At 49.8% G+C, this 19829-nt stretch overlaps 1 protein-coding gene across 1 annotated transcript; it reads right to left on the bottom strand.

Moving 5' to 3' along the window:
* Positions 1-588: 588 nt before the first annotated feature.
* LOC112114558 (astacin-like metalloendopeptidase) lies at positions 589-18149 on the bottom strand. The gene is made up of 8 exons (XM_024211342.1): positions 18063-18149; positions 14347-14437; positions 13654-13771; positions 12362-12543; positions 11662-11743; positions 10964-11109; positions 981-1108; positions 589-699 (listed from the first exon to the last, which is right to left on the bottom strand). Exons 1-8 carry the CDS (start codon positions 18147-18149, stop codon positions 589-591), a joined length of 945 nt encoding a protein of 314 aa, XP_024067110.1.
* Positions 18150-19829: the final 1680 nt, after the last annotated feature.

Here is a 19829-nt window from a genome sequence, read left to right as displayed (position 1 = left end):
AGCCTGCCTCTGACAGATCCCACTCCAACATGACTGGCCTGAAGCTAGGCTAGCTACCTGTGCTCTCAGACAGCTCTAGATCTGGGCAAGAGGCCAGTTCTTGTCTCCCCCCAAGAAGTTCAGTTTGAGTAGAACTGAGGCACTCGGTAGGCGTGTGTTGATTTTCACCCACCCCTTTGAAAGCTGAACATTTTTAGGAAGAGGAAGATTTCCCCCCACTGTAGCATGTTTGAAAAGGTCCTTTTGTGAAAAGGGTGAAATAGAAAAAGCTGAACCAGGTCTAATTGCTCCTTATGCCAGCAATGAGTCCAACCCCTGCAGTGCTTTCCCAAGGGCTGAGGAGATGAGCCACTCAGCTGAGTGGCTAAGCACCACCTTCCCAGTCTAAGAGCCCAGTTGACCTTCCTCCCAGGGCCACTCACCCAGCAGTCAGAAACTCAAGCTTCAGTGAGCACACAGACCCCTCCAGGGTGCTGGCACATGAGCCCAAGTTGACCAAGGTTTGATCAGTCCAGCCCCATGAAAGACTCTGGGGCATTTTGCACTTTAAAAGGTTTATTTAGTTGGTTGCTCATTTCACTTTTCATGTCAAGCAATCAGCTCGTCACAGCCTCCCCGACACTCTGCCACACAGACAGACAGGTCATCAATGCCGACATCACTCCCTGCGTCTGGGCCAATGACACCTTCCACCATCACCTGCAGGAGGAGAGAGGTCAGTAGATTGTGGCTTTGAGTTGGGCTCCAGGAGTGCCAACAGCAGGAAGTGTTGCTGTTTATGGCACATACCTAGTTCCTGCAGCCTTCTCTACTGGGGATCTGTAGGTGACAGCACGGAGTGGGCACAGCCTTTCCCCTTGAAGCTACCAGGCATCTTCCTAAAGAGCCTCCTGATCACCACATGGCTTCCTCCCTCCCCACCCAGAGATAGAAGGAAATAGAATAGCTGAGACTTAAGACCAACCCAGAGGGGCTCTCACCTGCAGCTTCTGTGACTCAGAGGCCTCCATGCCTACTTGATGCCAGTCTGTGCCCTGCTGCCCTTTGGCAGACCAGATTCTGTGCCACTCAGGGGCATCTGTCAACTTGATATAGATGTTTATTGTGCCTGGTGAGAGAATTCAAGCAACTAGTGCCAATGGGCTATAGATGCCGATAAAGGCCAGTAACAAACCAAACATGGTCCCTGTCCCCTCCCTAAAGGCCCCTGCAGATGAGAGTTATGGGCTACTTTGATTCATGGGAATAGTCACTTCCACCATGTTGTAGCTCAGGTATAAACTGCTAGTGTTTAGCTAGTATTAGTGGCCACCACTAGACATACCATGTGCTTACACCGAACAGCAAAAAGGCATTGTGTGCATGGGATACATGGTGGCTCCCTGGATCACCTACACCAGGGGTTCTCAAACTTCATCGCAATGTGACCTCCATCTGACAACTGAGATTACTACATGGCCCCAGGAAGGGGGACCAAAGCTTCAGCCCCAGGTGGGGGGCCTGTAACCTCAGCCCTGCCACCCAAGGTTGAAGCTGAAGCCTGAGTCCCACCACCCAAGGCTGAAGCCCTTGGGCTTCCACCCCAGGAAGTGGGGCTCAGGCTTCAGCCCTGGCCCCCAACAAGTCTAACGCCAGCCTTGGCGACCCCATTAGAAAGGGAGTCACAACCCACTTTGGGGTCCTGACAGTTTGAAAGCCACTGATCTAGACACAGGCTTAGGCCTCTGCGGGAGCTTTTCCAAAGGCCCAATATGGGAAGCATCTGTTACAGCTCCAGACAAAGCCATGCAGTGCTGTGCTCAGAATTCAGGGGCCAGTCCTGCCCCACCTCCTTTCCCCAGCTGGGAGCCCTCAGCCAGGATGTCGTAGAGCAGGTGCTGATTAAGACTGAGCTTGCTGCCAGTGTATTATTTAGTCAGTCTTACATTCTCTCAAGCCTTGTCAGAGGCACAAGGCCAAGCTTACCCATGACAGAGCCCAGGGGACTGTACCAGAAGTGGATGCATCCAATCCTTTGCAGGATGGGGCTGATTAGAGAAGTCTTATGTCCTGTGGTTTGTCTGGCAGAAGGGGACTTCAGGGAGATGTAACCACCTGGTGGAAGACAAGTTGAATCAAATGTAGTAATCCTCCCCGATTGCCCCTCCCCTGTTTAGGGAATTTCTTCCTACCATGGTAGCAAGCAGACAGCTCAGATGTCAGTGCACGTATACAAGATTGAACAAGGTACATGGAAGAGCTGGTAATTCAGCCATGTATGAGGCTAAGGGTTTTGTAACCCAGAAGTGAATTTGCATCCTCCAAATGGCTTTAGGGTTAGGCTTTCAGGAGTCTAGTTCCTGGCTTGTGGTGGGCTGAGTATATGGATACTGTGGAAGTCCCATTCCATTTGGAGAGATAGACACCCATATAGAGGGTATCTGTCCATGTTAGTGTCCCTGGGGAGCAAGCAGCGCTAAGTTTTAGCTATTAAGTGAGCTGCAAAGGAAGTTAGGGGATGGCTCATGCCTTGCATTTCTTTAGGATGCATGAAAGCCTCAGAACTTAGAGTTGGTATTCCAAGTCTGTTACTGATCTTTGCTGGTTTTGCCTAGGGTGACCAGATAGCAAGTGTGAAAAATTGGGACGGGGGTGGGGGGGGGGGGGTAATAGGTGCCTATGTAAGAAAGAGCTCCAAAAAACAGGACAGTCCATATAAAAATCGGGACCTCTGGTCACCCTAGTTTTGCCAGAGGCCCTCTGGGAAAGTCTCAGGAGTTAGACTCCACACCCTGCTTTCTAATGTGTGGTCTTAAAACTTCTGTTCTTCAAATGGGAGTCAGAGGCTATTTGGGTTACTTGACTCTAGGGTTTTGTTAGAGTCCCTTCTCTTCCCATTGCTCAGCTTCCATGCTCAAAGTCACTGCTAGGACTGGGGTCATAGAGACTATGCCTGAGTTGTACCAGCTACTTTGGTCCTCCCAGGCCTATAACCAAGTGCAAGGCTGGGCACTTCCAGCCCTCATACAAGAGGGGCCTTTCCCTTGCAATAGCAGGAGCTTTCCCTGCGATTAATCAGCCAAGCAGTGCTAGTCAGAGGGCAGCATGCCCAGTCTGGCACGGCTCCTTTCCTCCTGCTGAGGAGACTGCCAGTCACCAGAAGGGGAGGCTGCCATGGCTGTGGACACCAGTTTGTCCCAATGCAGACTCCCCTGGTATTCGACTCCATGACTCAGCTGATAAGCCTTCATGTCTTGTGTGGTACCTGACCTGCTCTCCACAAGGGCTGGTTAACCAGGCCATTCCTGGATCCCATGGCACACAGTTACACCCACCCCACTGCCGAGAGACCTGCCAAGAGATAGCAGAACTTACCCCTGGAGGGAGGAGAATGGGTTTCTTCAGAGTGGTTGCCACCAATCGCTGATCTAGCAGAAGGTCTCTCCCCAGCAAGTATCCAGTCAAAGTCATCAGTATCACTCTGCTGCCAGCTACACAAGTCCTTTTCAAAGTCACAGACCTGCCAGCCAGGCTGCACCGTAGCCCTTTGAGCTGGTAGGATGTGATGGGCATGTTTACCAGAGCCAGACGGCCTCCTGGGAAGAGGAGCTGCAATAGGCTTGTCCATGGCAGGGGGTGCAGTTGCCTGCTCTGCTTTGGCAGAAAGCAGGAATGGAGCCAAGCTAGTTGCCTTTTTCCTGCCCAAGAGAAGCTCTTTAGGTCTAAAGAGCCCATGCTTATAGTCAGGAGCAGAATCAGAGGTACCGGTCTCAAGCCAAGGAACACTTTTGACCTCTTTTGCAGCTGGATATAATCCAGTGACAGGGGACACATGAAACTCTGGCAACAGGATGTGTTGCTTTTGGAATGCCTCTAGAACCTTTGCCCTTAGTTTTTCTAGAGTGTTTGAGAGCAGGGGACTCTGCATTTGTGTGTCCCCATGGGTCAGAGTAATCACTTTGAGGTCTGGATTGCTGTCATGGGGCAGGGCTGGGCTTTCCCCTATATCTGGCAAGGACCTCTTGCCAACAAGGTGTAGGAGCTCTGGGTCCACTGCAAACAGGTCACTGGGGTGCTTTCGAAAAGCCCGTTTCAACTGAGTCACTTTTATGCCATGTGCTTCTTTAGTGCCTGGTGTCGGCATCACTCCCACTGCAGAGCTGGTGGTAGTGCTTGCTCGGTGAGCCTGTGCTTGTGGGGTTGACCGTTCACCATTGGCCAGTCTGGTGGTGTTGATAGCCTGTTTCTCAGATAGACTTGAGTCCTGTTCTAGGGCAGAGATTTCGTTTCCCACATCCCAGTGACCCACTGGTGTTACACCTCCATCAGCAGAGAGAGTGTATTTCCTGCCTTTGCCCCCTGCTAGTGGGCTTGGGGTTTGGGTCTGAAGAGAAGATCCAAAATAGGTAGGTTCCACTTCTCTAGATAGAATTCCTCCAACAGGAGATGGAGCTCCAGACTCCATTTGAGTCTTCACAGGCTCTGTGGAAGCCAGTGCAGTTTGGTAGTAGGGAGGCCACAGGGAGGGACTGGTAGGAGTTGTGTCACTTCCTGCAGAAGACATGCTTCTAATAGGAGAATGGGTATAGGCTTGTTCTCCATTTTTCTTTCTATAGCCATGTGTAGCTGTGTACCCCCTCCTCTCACTTGGGCTGCTAGGGGTCTCAGCAGCCTTCACTGTGGTGGAATAAGATGGTCTTGTGGCTTCAGTTCCTGCAGATGGAGTCCTTGCTGTTGGAATTGGTTCCCTGGTCTCACCTGGGAATATGGTTTGAGTCTCTGTACCGTTGCTAGGAACTTTATTCACAGTTTCGGTTGCCTCAGCCCCTGGAAAGCTAGTTCTCTCCACAGGTGTAGGAGAGCCAAGCAGTTGCACTAGTGAAACTTCTGTAATTCCCAGCTCAGTTTGGCTGGTGGTTTGACCTGCTAAAGCTTCCATACCAAGTGCTATCTTGGTAGAAGATGCCATGTAAGTCTCATTTTCTTCAGACAGTGTTGTTCCTATGGCGAGAGGAGAGGGTTTTCCTCGGCCTTTCTTTCTGTGGAAGACGCTGACCTCCTCTAGTCTCGGTGTTGGGGTCTCAGGAGACTGTGTGGATACAGTCTTTGTAAAAAGCCCGAGTAGTTCTAAAGCTTTCATTTCGGCAGGTTGCGTCCCTTCGGTGGACATAGGTGTTTGGCCATATTCTTCCCTGTGGAGGATCATTGCAGGTGTTTCTTGGCTGCTTATAGTTTTGATTTGCAATTCAATTGGGCTGAAAGTTTGGTGGGGTGAAGCCTGCCGCAGTGAAATTCCCTCTGCAAGATCAAACCAGTGTGTCACAGCTTCTAGGGAAGGCACCCCACCCATTGAGGTTAGACTGGTATATTCTCCACCTGTTCGGGTTGTGTTAGTTGTGGGTTTGCTTGTCCCCTGTTCAGGGCGCCTGGTGGGCCAGTTCTCAGGAAGCATCTGCTCATTTACTTGTGTAGACTGCACTTGCTCAGTTTCAGTGCTTAGGGTATCTGAAGGCAGAGGATGGGTAGTAGACAGACCACTTTCCTCTCTGTAACTACTAGTTTCTTCCTTTTCCACCTCTCTTAGGCCAACAGTCTTATCTTCAGGAGCCTCCAGAAGCAGCATTACCCTGGTGGAATGCACAACTTCAGTAGCCGTGTCTGCAATGGGAGTTCCCTCTTCAGTGTTAGAGAGGGTTTGGGTTCTGGTCTGAGTGGAAGTGGTTTCTGTAGCCCCTCTCCAATGTGGGCTGATGGATTGTGTCTCCTGAACAAGGGTTTCCTTGGTAGGATGCCCTCTATGTTCTGACTCCCTTGTTACAGGCCACGTGCCAGCAGGAGTGGCGGTGTAGGGGTGTCCTCCCTTTCTCAGTCCATGGCTGCTGGTGGCTTCTTGCCCATTCATCTCAGTTGATATGCTGAGAACATGTGAGGTATTGTGGAGACTAGCACCAATGCTTGTAGTATTTGCAGTCTCAGTGCTTGGATTTATTACTGGGGCCTTGGGTGTCTCTAGAGAGGCCATTACATATGTGGCTTTAGTTCCCTCTACAGGCATGGACACCCTACCCTGCTTTTTAGGGCTCTTCTGGACTTCTTGCAGCCCCAGGACAGCTTGGGTAGTGGTTTTGGTCAGAGCCTCCAGGAATTGTCCATATGCCACTTCAGTCACTGGCAAGTTAATTTCTTTTGTCGTCAAGCAAGCTTTCCTTTGGCTGAATGGGATTTTCATCCTTGCCAACTCAGTGGGGCTGATGGTTTGGGTCTCAAGGCGCCCTGTGGTGGATGTTACTTTTGAAGGTACCAAGTGTTTCTCAATTGCTGCTGCTGACATTCCAGTGGGAGTCAGCCTAGAAATTCCTCCTCTGCCCCCTTTTCTGGGGCTACTTGGGGCTTCTTTTGTACCCACCACCTCAATTGCATTAGTGGTTTGAGTCCCAAGTGCCTCTGGAAAGGTATACACACCTTCTATTGTTTTAGTGTCCACAGGTACCATTGTAGGGGCAGCAGGCTGTTCTCTACCTTCCGTTCCTATCTCCAACCCTTGATCCTCTATTGCTTTTGCAACCAGCACCATTGTACAAGACAGTTCAGTTACTGCAGGTGCTCTCTCCTTGGCAGGAGAGAGAGCATGCCTGTACTCACTACTTTTCTTTCTATAGCTCTCAGCCTCCTGTACTCCCATTCCAACCGGGTGGCTTGTCCTGCTCCCCCAGGGCTCTTGAGGGTGGGGGATGCGACTGGCAGTTCTTGCTGAGGGAGCTCTCTCTAGAGCTGAGATACTTGGCACAGCCTCCTCTCCATGGAGGCGCGTGGCATGCGTTTCTCTGTAGCTCATAAGCTTGTTTGACTCAGGGGAGGCAGGAGTCAGTTGTGGAGGGGGCGGAGAGGTCTCCTCCCTAGCAGGATGAGCCCCTGTGGCCTGCTTGGTTCTTGGGGAAAGCTTGGCAGGAACATTGAAGCCAGTCTGTGCTTGGTGCAGCTGCCAGGTCTCAGGGAGGAGTGGAGATTCTTCTGTGGTCATCACTGATTCAGTAGATTTCATTCCCAGAAATGGCTGGGTTTGTTTCAAGGGGAACAGGCCTTTCCTGAGCCTACTTCCCTGAAGGAGCATGACTTTGCTCTTGAGAGATGGCACCACTTCTAGGGACTCTATTCTTCCCACAGAAGGGAGTGTAGGGCTGGGTCTTCTTCCTTCCCTCCTGGGCTCACCTTTGAATTCTTGGGCTCCTATACCAGTTCTGCTGCTGGATACAGACAATCTCAGCTGGTTTCCAGTGTTTGTGCTGATCACTTCTGCAGTCTGATAGTCTGGGCTGATTGTTGGGTTGCCAGAGACCATGACATATGTGGGTTCAGTTGCAGCCTGTGAAAGTCTCTCTATGGAGTGAGTGGTGTGACTGACCCATCTGCTTCTCTCTCTGTGGGTGCTTATTGCTTCCTGAACACCCATTTCAGCTGAGTTGGTTGTTGAAGTCTCTGGAGGGAATGTTACTTCTGGGGTTTCACTTGGTGGAGGGGAGGTTCTCTCTACTGGAGAGCCATGTTCTTTAGCTTCCATGCCAGTGCCAGTAGTTTCCACAAGCCCAGACTCAGCTGTGGCCTCCAAAGAGGCTATTTTAGTCAAATGCTCTGCATTCAATGGGCTTGTGTTTGGGAACCGAGTCATCATTTGCTTTCTATACCCTACTTGGGCTATGGGTTCCCAGGTGAGAATGGAGTGAGTGGTTGGTGTCTCAGAAGTGCCCAGTAGTGGAGCGTTCACAGCTTCTGATGGGTTGGCCATAGGAAAGCTTGTTCCTTCTACATGGATAGAGTGAGGTGGTTGAACTAATGACACTTCTGTAGTTTGTAGCTCAGTTGCATGGCTCTCTGACATCTCCATGGCATAAGAGTTCATGTAGGTTTCATTTTCTGCAGGCAGTGTTGATCCCAGGGGGAGAGGAAAGGTTTTTCCTTTAGCTTCCTCTGATCTCTGTGTAGGTGTCTCAGAAGCTTGAACGGATAGAGCTTTTGTAGAACGGCAAAGTTCACATGCAGCAATGGAAGCTGTAGGGATCCCTTCCAGGGGTGTCAGGCTTTCCCCATAAGTCACAGCTGCATGCATTTGTTGCTTACTTGAAGTTTTGAGTCTTAGTTCAATTGAGCTGAATGTCTGTGGTGAAGCCTGCAGCCGTGAGGGTCCCTCTGTAGGGTATGCTGCTTTGGTGGGCTTGGTCTGTAAGGAAGGCATCTCACCCACTAAGGTGAGACTGGTATTTTTTATACCAGTTTGGGCTTGGTTAGTTGTGGGTTCAGTATGGACAGGGGTCAGTTTCTCAGGAACTGTCAGCTCAGGCATTTCTATAGATGGCACCAGTGCAGTCCTTGACCTTGACTGTGGAGGGATAAATGTGACTAGTCCAGCTCCTATTCTGGAACTGACTCTGTGTTCCTTTATCTCCACTTCAGGTAGGCTGGCAGATTCTGGAGACTGGATAATCTGGGGAGAATACCCCTTTTCTGTATCACTGCTAATTGGAAAGAGCATTGCCTCCCTTGTTGCAGAAGAGCTAAATTGGTCTTTAGCTTCAGTCCAAGCAGGAGAGACTCCTGTAATTACCATCTCACTTGGTCTGCTGGCTTGAGCCACTGGAATTTCCAGGCCTGATGCTTCCCTTGTAGGATGTTCCATGAATTTAAGTTCAGTTGCTGTGGAGGATGTTAACACAGAAGCAGGTGTATAAGTTACTTCTTGCCTTCTGTTTGGAGGAGTGTTACTGGCTTCTTGTACCCACATCTCAGGTGAGTTTCTGGTGGACAAGGTAGCTTGGTTTCTAGCTTCACTTCTTGTGGCTTCTGCAGGTCCTGCATTGAGTGGGTTTGTTATTGGGTTTTCAGAAGCCCCCAGAGAGGGTGTTGTGTATGTGGGTCCAGTTGCTGTGGGTGACGTTCTTCCCACAGGAAATAATGTATTAATGTGCACCCTCTCTTTATTTCTGTAGTTGGTTTTAGTTGCTTGCATACCAAGCCCAGCTGGTTCAGAGGCTTGGGAGCCCCAGTCTGCTGGAAGGGTCTCTGCTTCTGTAGCATACTCAGCATCTTTCACTTTGGTCACCGGAAAGTAAGTCCCTTCTGTTAGGCTAGGAGAGCCATGTTGGTGGCTGGCTTTGATTTTTGTGGCTTCAACAAATCCCACCTCAGCTTGGGTCTCCATGGAGGTGGTAGCTTTTGTTGGAGGCGCTCTATAGGAGGTTTCCATTCCTGATGAAGACAAGGCTGTACCTTTTTTATGCCTAGTTGTGGCCCCATGCACTCTTATGTCCACTGGGTAAATTGTGTGGTTCTGAACCATCTCAAAGGAGATAGTTAATGATGTAGGTTGCATCACTTCTGTGGGCTGAGTCTCTGTAATGCCACTGGTAGGAATGGCAATGGTGCTTTGCTCATGACTCCCTGGGCTGTATGCCTGGCTGCTTGCAGACTGGTTTCCCTGCTTAGTTGGGCTGCTGGTCCAGTTCTGTACAGGGGGTAGCAGAGAAGTCTGTTCTGTAACATACTTCACAGTGAGAGTCTCCATTTCTACAGATGGAGTCTCCCAAGTTGGGGCAGACCTGGTCCTGGTGGGTGCCATGGTGGTTATGGATTTGGCACTCAGTCTGGCTAGGTTTGTGGTCCATTTCTCAGTGCTGGTTGGATGTGGGGTTTCTGTGGCATGTACTTGCTCAGGGGGTGTTGGTCCCAGAGATAGAGGTGCTGTATAGGTCCCTAAACTCTCTTCTGAGGGGCTGGTGATCTCTACTGTGGCCAACTCAGTTTGACTCTCCAGAGACTGTGTTTGGTCTGAAGACAAGGTCACCACTCCAACTTCAGTTGCTGGAGAGGGCCCCTTCTGTACCAGATAGGTAGAGTGATAGGCCAGCTCTGTTCCTTGGATGCTTGTAGTCTCTACTATTCCCACATCACTTGGCCTGATGCTCCCTGTCTCCACAGGGGCTACTCTCTCAGGAGATACCAGTTCTGGGAATTCAAGCCCTGCAAGAGCATCTGTAGGAATTTTCGTAGTACCTATTCCCTCTGCTGTCTTCCCATGGTGACTTGTCACTTCTGAGAGCCAAGCAGGAGGGGCCATTACTGTAGTAAAGTCAGGCTCTTTAATGGAAGCAGTGCCCAGGACTGAAGTTTCCCCTGTAGGAATCAGAGGTTTCCCCTCAGCACCTACAGTCCCCATTTCCATGTGACTGGGAGGGGGCTTCCCAGTAGCCTCCAGATAAGTTATGCCATGGGTAGACAGCCTTGTAGGTTCAAATATCTCTGACTCCATTATGGGGCGTTCAGCCAGTGAGACATTTAGGCCTTCACCATCCGTTGCAGTTCTGCCCAGGAGCTCCTCCGTTCCTGCTGTGGGTGCACTTGTCATTTGTCTAGAGGGCCTCCTTGCAGATTGGACTGTTTCAGGGGGTTTGGTTCCTGGAGAGGCAGCTCCTGCAGTGGGAGAGGGGGTGGATACTTTGATTTCCCCTTCTGTTGGGCAAGGTTCCAGCTCGTTAGAGAGGAAGTCCATTATATTCTCTTGGGTAGTACTTTCAGTTGGGCTTTCTGGAAAGAAGTTGTTTAGCAGAGATCCATTTGTGCACCTACATTGTCTCAACTGTCATGCTATGCAACATGCCAAGGATGGGTGCAGGGCACTCTAATGCCAAGTGCATGTTACTACTTCTATAGGATGGGCTAATGTAGCATCTGTTCTGTAGATAATTACCCACCGTAATCCAGAGTGCATCCATACCCCCATTCTGATGTGGGCCCTGATCCTGCACCACCCCTTCCCCTTCAGGGCCCTACCACCTCCCCAAACCTAGCTGTTCCCACAGGAGAGAACCCACTCCCCAGGCACTTACAAAAGGTTTGTACCAAAGTGCTTTGAAGCATTACTGCCCCCACAATGCACTATGGCCCTCCCCCAGGGGAGCCCTTTAGGCACAGAAGGCAGCCAGCTCCTCCCTACCTGATTCTGTCAGAGTTGGAGAACATTTGTAGAGTTTGTTGACTCTGGTAATGTCCGAACTGCTCAGATTCCACCTCTGTCCAAGAGCAACGTAAGGATTGGAGAGTGGTATGATGGTGGGCAAGCCAGTCATACTAAAGGCATACCTAGAATTAAGACGTGAGGAATAATTTGTCAGGAGGCCAAGTAGTTCATGGAGAAGCAGCGATCTTCCAAGCAGTGTGTCCTACATTGAGTGTAGTGGTGAAAAGGTAGCTTCAGAATACCAGGCAAGGTAACTGGAGAGGCTGTTAGAAGCTTCCCTATTCTCCTTCTGTTCCTGAAGGAGGCACTATTCCTGGCTCTGATAGAGAGGCGGCTCCCTCCCAAGCACCACCCATTCATGACACTAATTTGACATGCCACTTGCAGCTGAGAGAACATGACTTTTATATGCTTTGATAGCAGTGAAATAGTTAGCACTGTTATAGTCATTGGGAACCTGAGTCAACATCTCAGATGAATGGGGCAGTTTGCCCCTCAACTATTTTGGGGGCTCTGCAGACTCAGGCAGGCACCACCGCATTGGTTTACACTCCTTCCACATTTAAGAGTGGTTTCTACTTGCATCCTTAAAAGCTAACTGAGAACAGAAGTTCTGGAGAACAAGCTGGCAGCTTCAGGAGCACTGCCACGGGTGGTGTGTGTGTGGTGCTTACCTGCCATAGTGCATGACTGAGGAATAGTCATAGTTAACCAACATGTTGCTGTTCCAGGATTTCATGAAGTTAATTTCAAAACCTGTAAGGCAAGAGGAGTGTAACAGATCTACTCCAACAGCCTAGTCCCCTAGCCTCATGGAGAATGGACTGGGACTTGCAGTACCCTCTGCACAGCAGCAGCACTTGGAAGGGCATCAGTTTTGCCTTGTACAATTGCAGCTCTTCTGGTCCCTCATGGCACAAGAGACCAGTGGGATGCAGTTAAATTGGCATGACATGAAATTTTTTTTACTTTGATTGCTTGGTATCTAGATAGAATAAGCATTGCCCCAGTCTAAGTGGCTTTGGTTCTTAATGAAAGGCTCTAAAGTCCAGCATCTCCTACTGACGTGTTTCCAGGTTTTGGAATCTGTTCTGCACATGTACTCCCACCCAAAGGAAACTGGAGTTTCTTTCTACATGCAATACCACCATCCTACACTGGAGATCCCAGGTGTCCAGCAGTGGGCACGTGGGCTGTGTTAGCAGTGGGGTTAGAAGGAGACTCCCTCTGTTTTCCCCAAAGGAATACATTTGATCAGCTATGGAGGTACAGAGTGGAAACAAGCTACTTCCAACTTCTGCAATATCTTTCTCCAAGAGACTGGTTGCTTTCAGGAGAGCTCATCTGGAATGGGCAGCAGAGGGGAGGACTTACCAGTCAAGATTTCATTCCAGGAGATGCTAATGTACTTGTCCCGGTCAGCCCTGGAGTGCTCATGCCAGAAACCCACCACATGCATGAGTTCGTGCAGAGTCACCCCTTTCCCCCTTCTGAGGCAAGCAGGTGCTAGGGAGACCACCTGCATCCCACCAGTGCGTCCAACGCTGGAGAAGCACCTAGTGTGAACCAGAGACAGATGTTCAGGGAAGGGGAGGGGCACACTGCCAAGCAGAGCAGCCCCTGCAACATGACTAACGCAGGAAAGCTGGAGGCTGCAGAACTTAATCCATCCATGCAGCTTCCACACATCAGGAACTGCCCTGATTTGGTTATACCAGTGTAAATCCCACCAAGGGCAGGATCTGAACTTCAGACCGGTCCAGTTGGAGAGCTAGTAGCATCTATACAAGCCAGAAGGGGCAGTGTCAAGCTAGAGACTGTCCTGGCATTGGAGAAGTTGCCCCATCTGACAGCTTTGCCATTCAGCTCAGGAGGAGTTCTGCTGACCCAGCTCAGGGAACAGAGCCACCTCCACCCCATCCATGGTACCTCTTGCTCTGTCATATGGCTGGCAAGCTCTTTGCCTAAGAGCTTGGGGGCTAGGAGGAGGGGTGGGGGTTACATGAGCAGAAAGACAGCTGAGGGCTCCTGCACTGGGGAGAAGAGTTTAGACTTGAGTTCCTAGGACTGCAGGGATCACCCCTGGCACTGGAAGATCCACCTACAGAGGGGTGGTGGTGCTGCTCAGGCACTTCAGTTGTGCTTTCAGTGCCAAGCTCCCCAGTTCAGTCCCTGCTGAATGTGAATCCTTCCAGCATGTTGGATGGGCTGCTCTCACCTGGGAGAAGAGGGATGTTACGCTGGCTAGGAGCATCATGGCCCCCTCCAGTGTCTTGTCCAGAGGATAAGAGGCTACAACTTCTCCTACAGCTCAAGTAGGAGGAACCCATGTTTTGGTGCTAAAGGGCCCAGATGATGTTCTTGCTGCTGGCTAGCAGGGGGTTGTAGGACAGCACCAGTGAGTCTCTGCTAGCTCTCTCTCCAGCAGAGAGTTCTGCGCCACTCCCCAGCTTCTTAGGAGGAGCTGGGGCTTGCTTCAGGAATTTTACTGAAGGGGAATCAAACTTCAGATGAGGGGTTGATGGATACCAGCCAAAGAGGAGTTTGCTTAGGCAGCATGGGACAACCACAAGGTAAAGCCTGGATGCATGAGCAGGAAGTAAGCGAGAGGTTTTACTGCACTACCTCGGAGGCAGTTAAGTTATCTGCTCAGGCTCAATACTAACCCAGACATTGGCATGATAGAGATGAAATCTCTCTGGTACGAGTATGGAACAAACTTGATGCATGTGAACCTTGCGAAGTCTGCAAATGCTTCCTTGATGATCTTCACACTAGGCTTGTCTGGGGAGAACAGAGGTGCTTCAGTGTCATGTCACCTAGATGGCTCAGATGGGCTGTAGTGATGCAGGTGAGTCATGGAGCTCTAGCCCTACCAGATTTCCCTCTAGTAGCTGGAGCTACTGTAGTCAGGTGACAGGGGCAGTGTAATGCCATGTAAACAGACAAGTGGCTCAACACCAGGTGCCATTTCAAGCATCCAGTTGTGGCTAGTGGAACACTCAGGGTTCCTGGAGGGACAGGAGCTCTCTGGAACTGGTGACAAGCCAGCTCCAAACTGGTGTAGGAAGTCTGATAAGTTAGTGATTAGTCCCTAGTGAAACTCCTTCCATAGAGGGCCAGGCAGCAGCAAGTCTGTGTTCCTACAGCTGGATGGGAGAGAAACCCCAGCCAGATAGGCAAGGGGGTTACTTTATTCTGGGCTTTCAGGATTGTAGTGCCAAAGGCCAACTGTTACTGGTTATAAGCACCTTTCTGCTCCCCAGGGATTCTCCTGTTGGTCTCTAGCTAATGCTGGTCACCCCAGACCTGGAACCTGCACTCCAGGAAAGGGCTTCTGAGCACTAGACACCACCTACCATATTTGTAGGAGATGATGTAGGGAATTTGGACCGTTCCTCTTCTCTTTGGCCATTTTGGGCTTGCAGATGAAAACACTCTGAAAGGACTCTGGAGCAGGAGGAAGATAAACAAGCTGGTTTGGTGGGCAGGTGTCCCTAGGATTGGACTCTCCAACCAGTAGTCCCACCAAGACTAGAGGAACCTGCCAAGTTTGAGTGTGCCCCTACTATGTTCCTCCCCGAACACCCATTACCAGCCAGTCAAGATTAGTTAGTGGCTGCCACTTAATACAATTTAACTGTACTAGCTGCTGCAAGCTGCACATACTGTACTGGGAACAGAGGGAAAGGACACTGAGTGAACCACAAGGGGAAGCAATTTCATGTCCTCTACAGTGAGAGCCCCCCCTCTATTGCTGCTGTGTTTGCATTGTGAAATGGTTATTGTGTTTTAGTCCCATTGCAACACACCCCCCCACACACACCCCCACACCCTTTCATCAGGTCCTTGGAGCTGAACACTGCTTCAGCCAGAATCTGATGTGAGATTCTCAAGCTGAGCAGAGGGCTTGCTAGAAGTATTGGCAAGCCCTGAAGTCACAGAAATGCAGGGTTGGAAAGGACCTCAATAGGTCATCCCGGTCCAGTCCCCTGCACTCAAGTACTATCTAGACCACCCATGACAGGTTTTAGCTTAATTGGTTCTTAAGAAGCCTCCAATGACAGATTACACAATCTCCCTAGGTAAACACTGGAACAAAACTAACTACCCTGACAGTTAGGAAGTTTGTCCCCAATGTCTAACCTAACTGTCCCTTGCTACAGTTTAAGCCCCTTGTCCTGTCCCCAGTGTTAAGGGGAACACTTTATCAGCCTACTCTTTACATCTCCCTCAGTCTTCTCTAGAAGAAATAAGCCCATGTGTTCTAGACCTTTAATATCATTTGTGTTGTGGACAAATTGGAGGAAGTCCCCAGAAGTACATCTTTCTTGGAATGTAGTGCCCAGCACTGAACACAATACTGCAGCTGAGGCCTTATCAGTAGGGCCCTATCAAATTCATGGCCATGAAAAACATGTCAGACTGTGAAATCCAGTCTCCCCGCTATGAAAAATTGGTTCTGTGTGCTTTTAGCCACTACTACACAGATTTCACAGGGGAGGCGACCAGTGTTTTTCAAATTCAGGGTCCTGACCCAAAAGAGTTGCAGGGGGTTGCAAGGTTATTTTAGAGGGGCCATGATATTGCCACCCTTACTTCTGTGCTGCCTTCAGAGCTGGGCAGCCAGAGAGCAGCGGCTGTTGGCCAGGTGTCCAGCTCTGAAGGCAGTGCCCCTCCAGCAGCAGCGCTGAAGTAAGGGTGGCAATACCATACTGTACCATCCTTACTCCTCCACTGATGCTGGCAGCAGCTCTGCCTTCAGAGCTGGGCTCCCAGCCAGCAGCAGACAGCTCTCCAGCTCTAAAGGCAGGGCCGCCGCCACCAGCAGTGCAGAAGTAGGAGGTTGTGGTACTGCAGTGTGCCCTCCCCCGCCCCCACAACTTTGTGACCACCCCACAACTCTTTTGGTCAGGATCCCTACAATTACAACACTGAGTTTTCAGATTTAAATCTTTAAATTCCTACGACTGAAATTGACCAGAAGTGGAAAGCTACTTCTCATGTCTTGCTTACAACAATCCTGCCAATACATCCCAGAATGGGGGAATATTGTTGCAAAATGCAACAACCCACCAAACATTGAGGACTCATTAAGTTTGAGATCCACTACAACTCCCAGAGCCTTTTCTGCTCTACTACTTCTGAGGCAAATCACATCCCATTTTGTATTTGGGGCAACTCATTCCTTCTTAATGTCAGACATCACATTTGTCCTTGTTGCCTTTCATCCATTTCTTTCAGACAGTTTCTCCAGTATGTCAAGATCATTTCAAATTCTAATCCTGTCCTCCAAAGTGCTTGCAACCCCCTCTCGGCGTGGTATCCAGCACAAATTTTAAGTGTACCCTATGGCATTATCCAAACCAATATTTTCATAAATGATTAGAATTAAACCCAGGACAGATCCCTTCAGAATTCCACTCAATATGCCCCTCCAGCTTGACTCTGAAGCATTGAGTACACTTTTCCAATCAGTTGTGCACCTGCCTAATGGTAGGTTCATCTAGGCTATGTTGCTTTAGTTTATGGGAAGGACATGTGAGACCATATCACATTACTGCTTCATCCCTATTCACAAGGCTTCTTACCCCGTCAAACCAACTTCAAATCCTCCTTTGACAGGGATTTGTTAACAAATCCATGCCGACTGATCACTTTATTTTCTTCTAGGTGCTTGCAAACTGGTTATTTGTGCCATTATCTTTCTGGGTACCAAAGATAAACTGACTGGTCTACAGTCCCCTGGGTTGTCCTTATTCCTCTTTTATAGATAGGGGGGAAATATTGTGCCCTTTAGTCCTCTGGGATCTCTACATTCTCAAAGATAATTGAGAATGACTCAGATCTCTCCAGCCAGTTCTTTAAGTATTCTAGCATGCAAGACAGCCTTGTTTTGGGGTTGGTCTTCATGTCCAGGAGCACACTGCACCAATGCAGCTGTGCCACTTTATTGAAGATGCTACTACACTGACGGGAGAGCAGCTCCCATAGGGATATCCCTGTCTCCAGGGGGGATTGGGTTGGTGGATTTCACACCCCTGAATGCCATAGTTATAGGGATTTAGGTCTGTAATGTAGACCTGGCCTAAGTAATTCTTAACTTGTTTTTCCCTATGTTAGGCTCAGATCCTACCCCATTTACACTGATGTTCACCAGGTTAATAATCCAATTACTGCTAATTTTGTGTGTGAAAAGGCATTTAACACTTTGGCCATTGCAGCATTTTCTGTTATTGTCCCCTTACCACCTCATCCTTGGTCTCCCTCTTGCTTCTAATGTATTTGTAAAATGTTCTTGTTACTCTTATGCCCCTAGTTAGTTTAGTCTTGTTTATTGCCTTGGTCTTCCTAATTTCATCCCTACGTGCTTGTGGTTTTTATATTCCTCCTTCATAATTTGATATAATTTCATGTCAATTCATCTTCTACCAGGACCACAGCAGGGCTCAGGACCCTGTTGGTCCCCATGCCCAGACTTTTGGAAGCCAAACCCCCCACAGCAGGAAAATGAACAGTCACCCCCCCTGCACAGCAGAGCCATCCACATCTTCAGGAGTCCTTCTCCCCACACTTAGTAACACCAGCATCAGTACTGCTTCTCTTACACGCTCTGAGCAGTGAAGATCGTGAATACTGACATCTAAATCGTCACACAATAGCTGATTTAGCACTCAACAAATGGGGCTGTTCAGGCCCTCTGCAAACAATAGGTAAGGGGGTGAAACATCTCTGCATTGGTGGAACTGGTTTTCCATTGAGTTTGTTCTCTGCCGCCACCACAGCTAGTGAGATTTTAGAAGGAAAGCCAAGACACTATGCTAGTTGAGAGGGCTGTCTGTGCCCCTGCTGACTTCTCTGTGCTTCTCTTCTCCCCAGGGCAGGGCGTGCATCTTGCTTGAATGCTCCTGTAGCAAATGCACGGACCTACAGTCAGGAACACCAGTCGGGCTCCCAATTCTTGACCCAGTTCTGCCAGCAGCACCCTGCTCAGGGTTAGAGACCTGACAACAGCAGATATGGCCTCAGTGACCCTGCCTTGTTATTCACCCCTCACCCCCGGAGGGTCACTCACCACTTTGACGATGTCTCCCTCCAGCAGGAAGCTGCTCGCTGGTGCTTCTGGAGGAATGAGCTCTGGAAGTAGGAGAATCCCCGTCATTTGAATCACCCCATGCCTCAGGGGGAAGGTACATCACCAGGTGAGCAGCCAGCCCAGAGTCAGAACATTTCCTGCATCCTGACAACAGGAAGCTCCACCCAGCCAGTTAGGAGTCAGCATGGGCCTGCTTCTTGGCAGTGTCCACTGCCTATGCTTCGTTACCACCACTCACTCTCCCCTCCTCCCCCACCCAACACACTCTTCCCCTTGCCCCCCCAGGGGGGATTGGGTCCGATGTTTTTGGCCACTGTTATCACAGCTTGCATTATCACAGGCATCCCATTGCCCACTCCCAGGGGAGTTAGAGACGCAGAGCGCCAGCAAGAGTTGCTAGACCTCAGCCGGAGATGGGCTGAGCAGGGCGGTTCTCAGGTTACTGTGCCACACCAAGACACTGCTGGAGACTTGCTGGGACAAGCCACCCTCAGCTGAGGCAGGGAGCCTGCCCACATGTACACAGCATACACTGGCTGGTGTGAAGATGGCGTTCCTGGTCATACAGACATGGACACCCGGGCAGAACCGGTCCCAGCAAGTGAGAGCTTCCAGCATTCAGATTTCAGAGGGATCCACAGACAAATGCCTCAAAGCACAAGGGGATTTCCCACCTTGGTTAATGTCGAGGATCTCATCACTCGCGGGTGGATTCCCATCCGCATGTTGTTGAGGATTTTGGAGCTGGAGGGAGTTGCCAAGGCCTCCTGTAGGGAGAGCTAGAAGGAGGGAGATTAAATAAATTATTGGAGATTTCACTCCCATCCCCTCTTGGGTAGGTCAAGGTGTCATAACTATAAAGGGAAGGGTAACAGCTCTCCTGTGTACAGAGACTCCAAATCCTTTTACCTGTAAAGGGTTAAGAAGCTCGGGTAACCTGGCTGACACCTGACCCAAAGGACCAATAAGGGGACAAGATACTTTCAAATCTTGGGGGGGGGGGGGGGGAAAGGCTTTTGTTTTGTGCCCTTTGTTTAAGGGGTTGTTCGCTCTTGGGACTGAGAGGGACCAGACATCAATCCAGGTTCTCCCCATCTTTCTAAACAAGTCTCTCATATTTCCAACTTGTAAGTAAAAAAGCCAGGCAAGGCGTCTTAGTTTTAGTTTGTTTTCTCAACTTGTAAATGTACCTTTTACCAGAGTGTTTATCTTTGTTTGCTGTACTTTGAACCTAAGACAGAGGGGGGTCCTCTGAGCTCTTTAAGTTTGATTACCCTGTAAAGTTATTTTCCATACTGATTTTACAGAGATGATTTTTACCGTTTTCTTTAATTAAAAGCCTTCTTTTTAAGAACCAGATTGATTTCTCCTTGTTTTAAGATCCAAGGAGTTTGGATCTGTATTCACTAGGGAATTGGTGAGAGGTTTCTCAAGGCTTCCCAGGGAGGGAATCCATGTGGGAATGGTGGTAGCGGAACCAGAGCTAAGCTGGTAGTTAAGCTTAGAAGTTTTCATGCAGGCCCCTACATTTGTACCCTAAAGTTCAAAGTGGGGATACAGCCTTGACACAGGGACAGGCATCGAGATAGTTTCACGTCCATTCCACCCCAAGCAGCATCTAACCCACTCACCCCCACTCCAGCTGCAGTTTCGGGAGTGACTTGGGATTGTGGGTGCCTGATTTGAGGGGGCGGCTATTCAGAGTGCTGATCACCCCCCCACTCAGAGTCAGGCCTGGATCAGGGC

This window comes from Terrapene carolina, unplaced genomic scaffold (genome assembly GCF_002925995.2).
Source record: "Terrapene carolina triunguis isolate 2854851 unplaced genomic scaffold, T_m_triunguis-2.0 Scaffold49, whole genome shotgun sequence".
NCBI lineage: Eukaryota > Metazoa > Chordata > Testudines > Emydidae > Terrapene > Terrapene triunguis.
This window is presented reverse-complemented; position numbering and strand designations above follow the sequence as displayed.

What these genes read in the sequence shown, in the direction of transcription:
- LOC112114558 (XM_024211342.1), bottom strand. Translation starts at nt 18,149, where the DNA reads ATGACGGGGATTCTCCTACTTCCAGAGCTCATTCCTCCAGAAGCACCA. An exon ending in TCTATCATGCCAATGTCTGG is followed by an intron (nt 12,544 to 13,653) that starts GTTAGTATTGAG and finishes GGTTCACACTAG; the next exon opens with GTGCTTCTCCAGCGTTGGAC. An exon ending in CTGGAATGAAATCTTGACTG is followed by an intron (nt 11,744 to 12,361) that starts GTAAGTCCTCCC and finishes CTTGCCTTACAG; the next exon opens with GTTTTGAAATTAACTTCATG.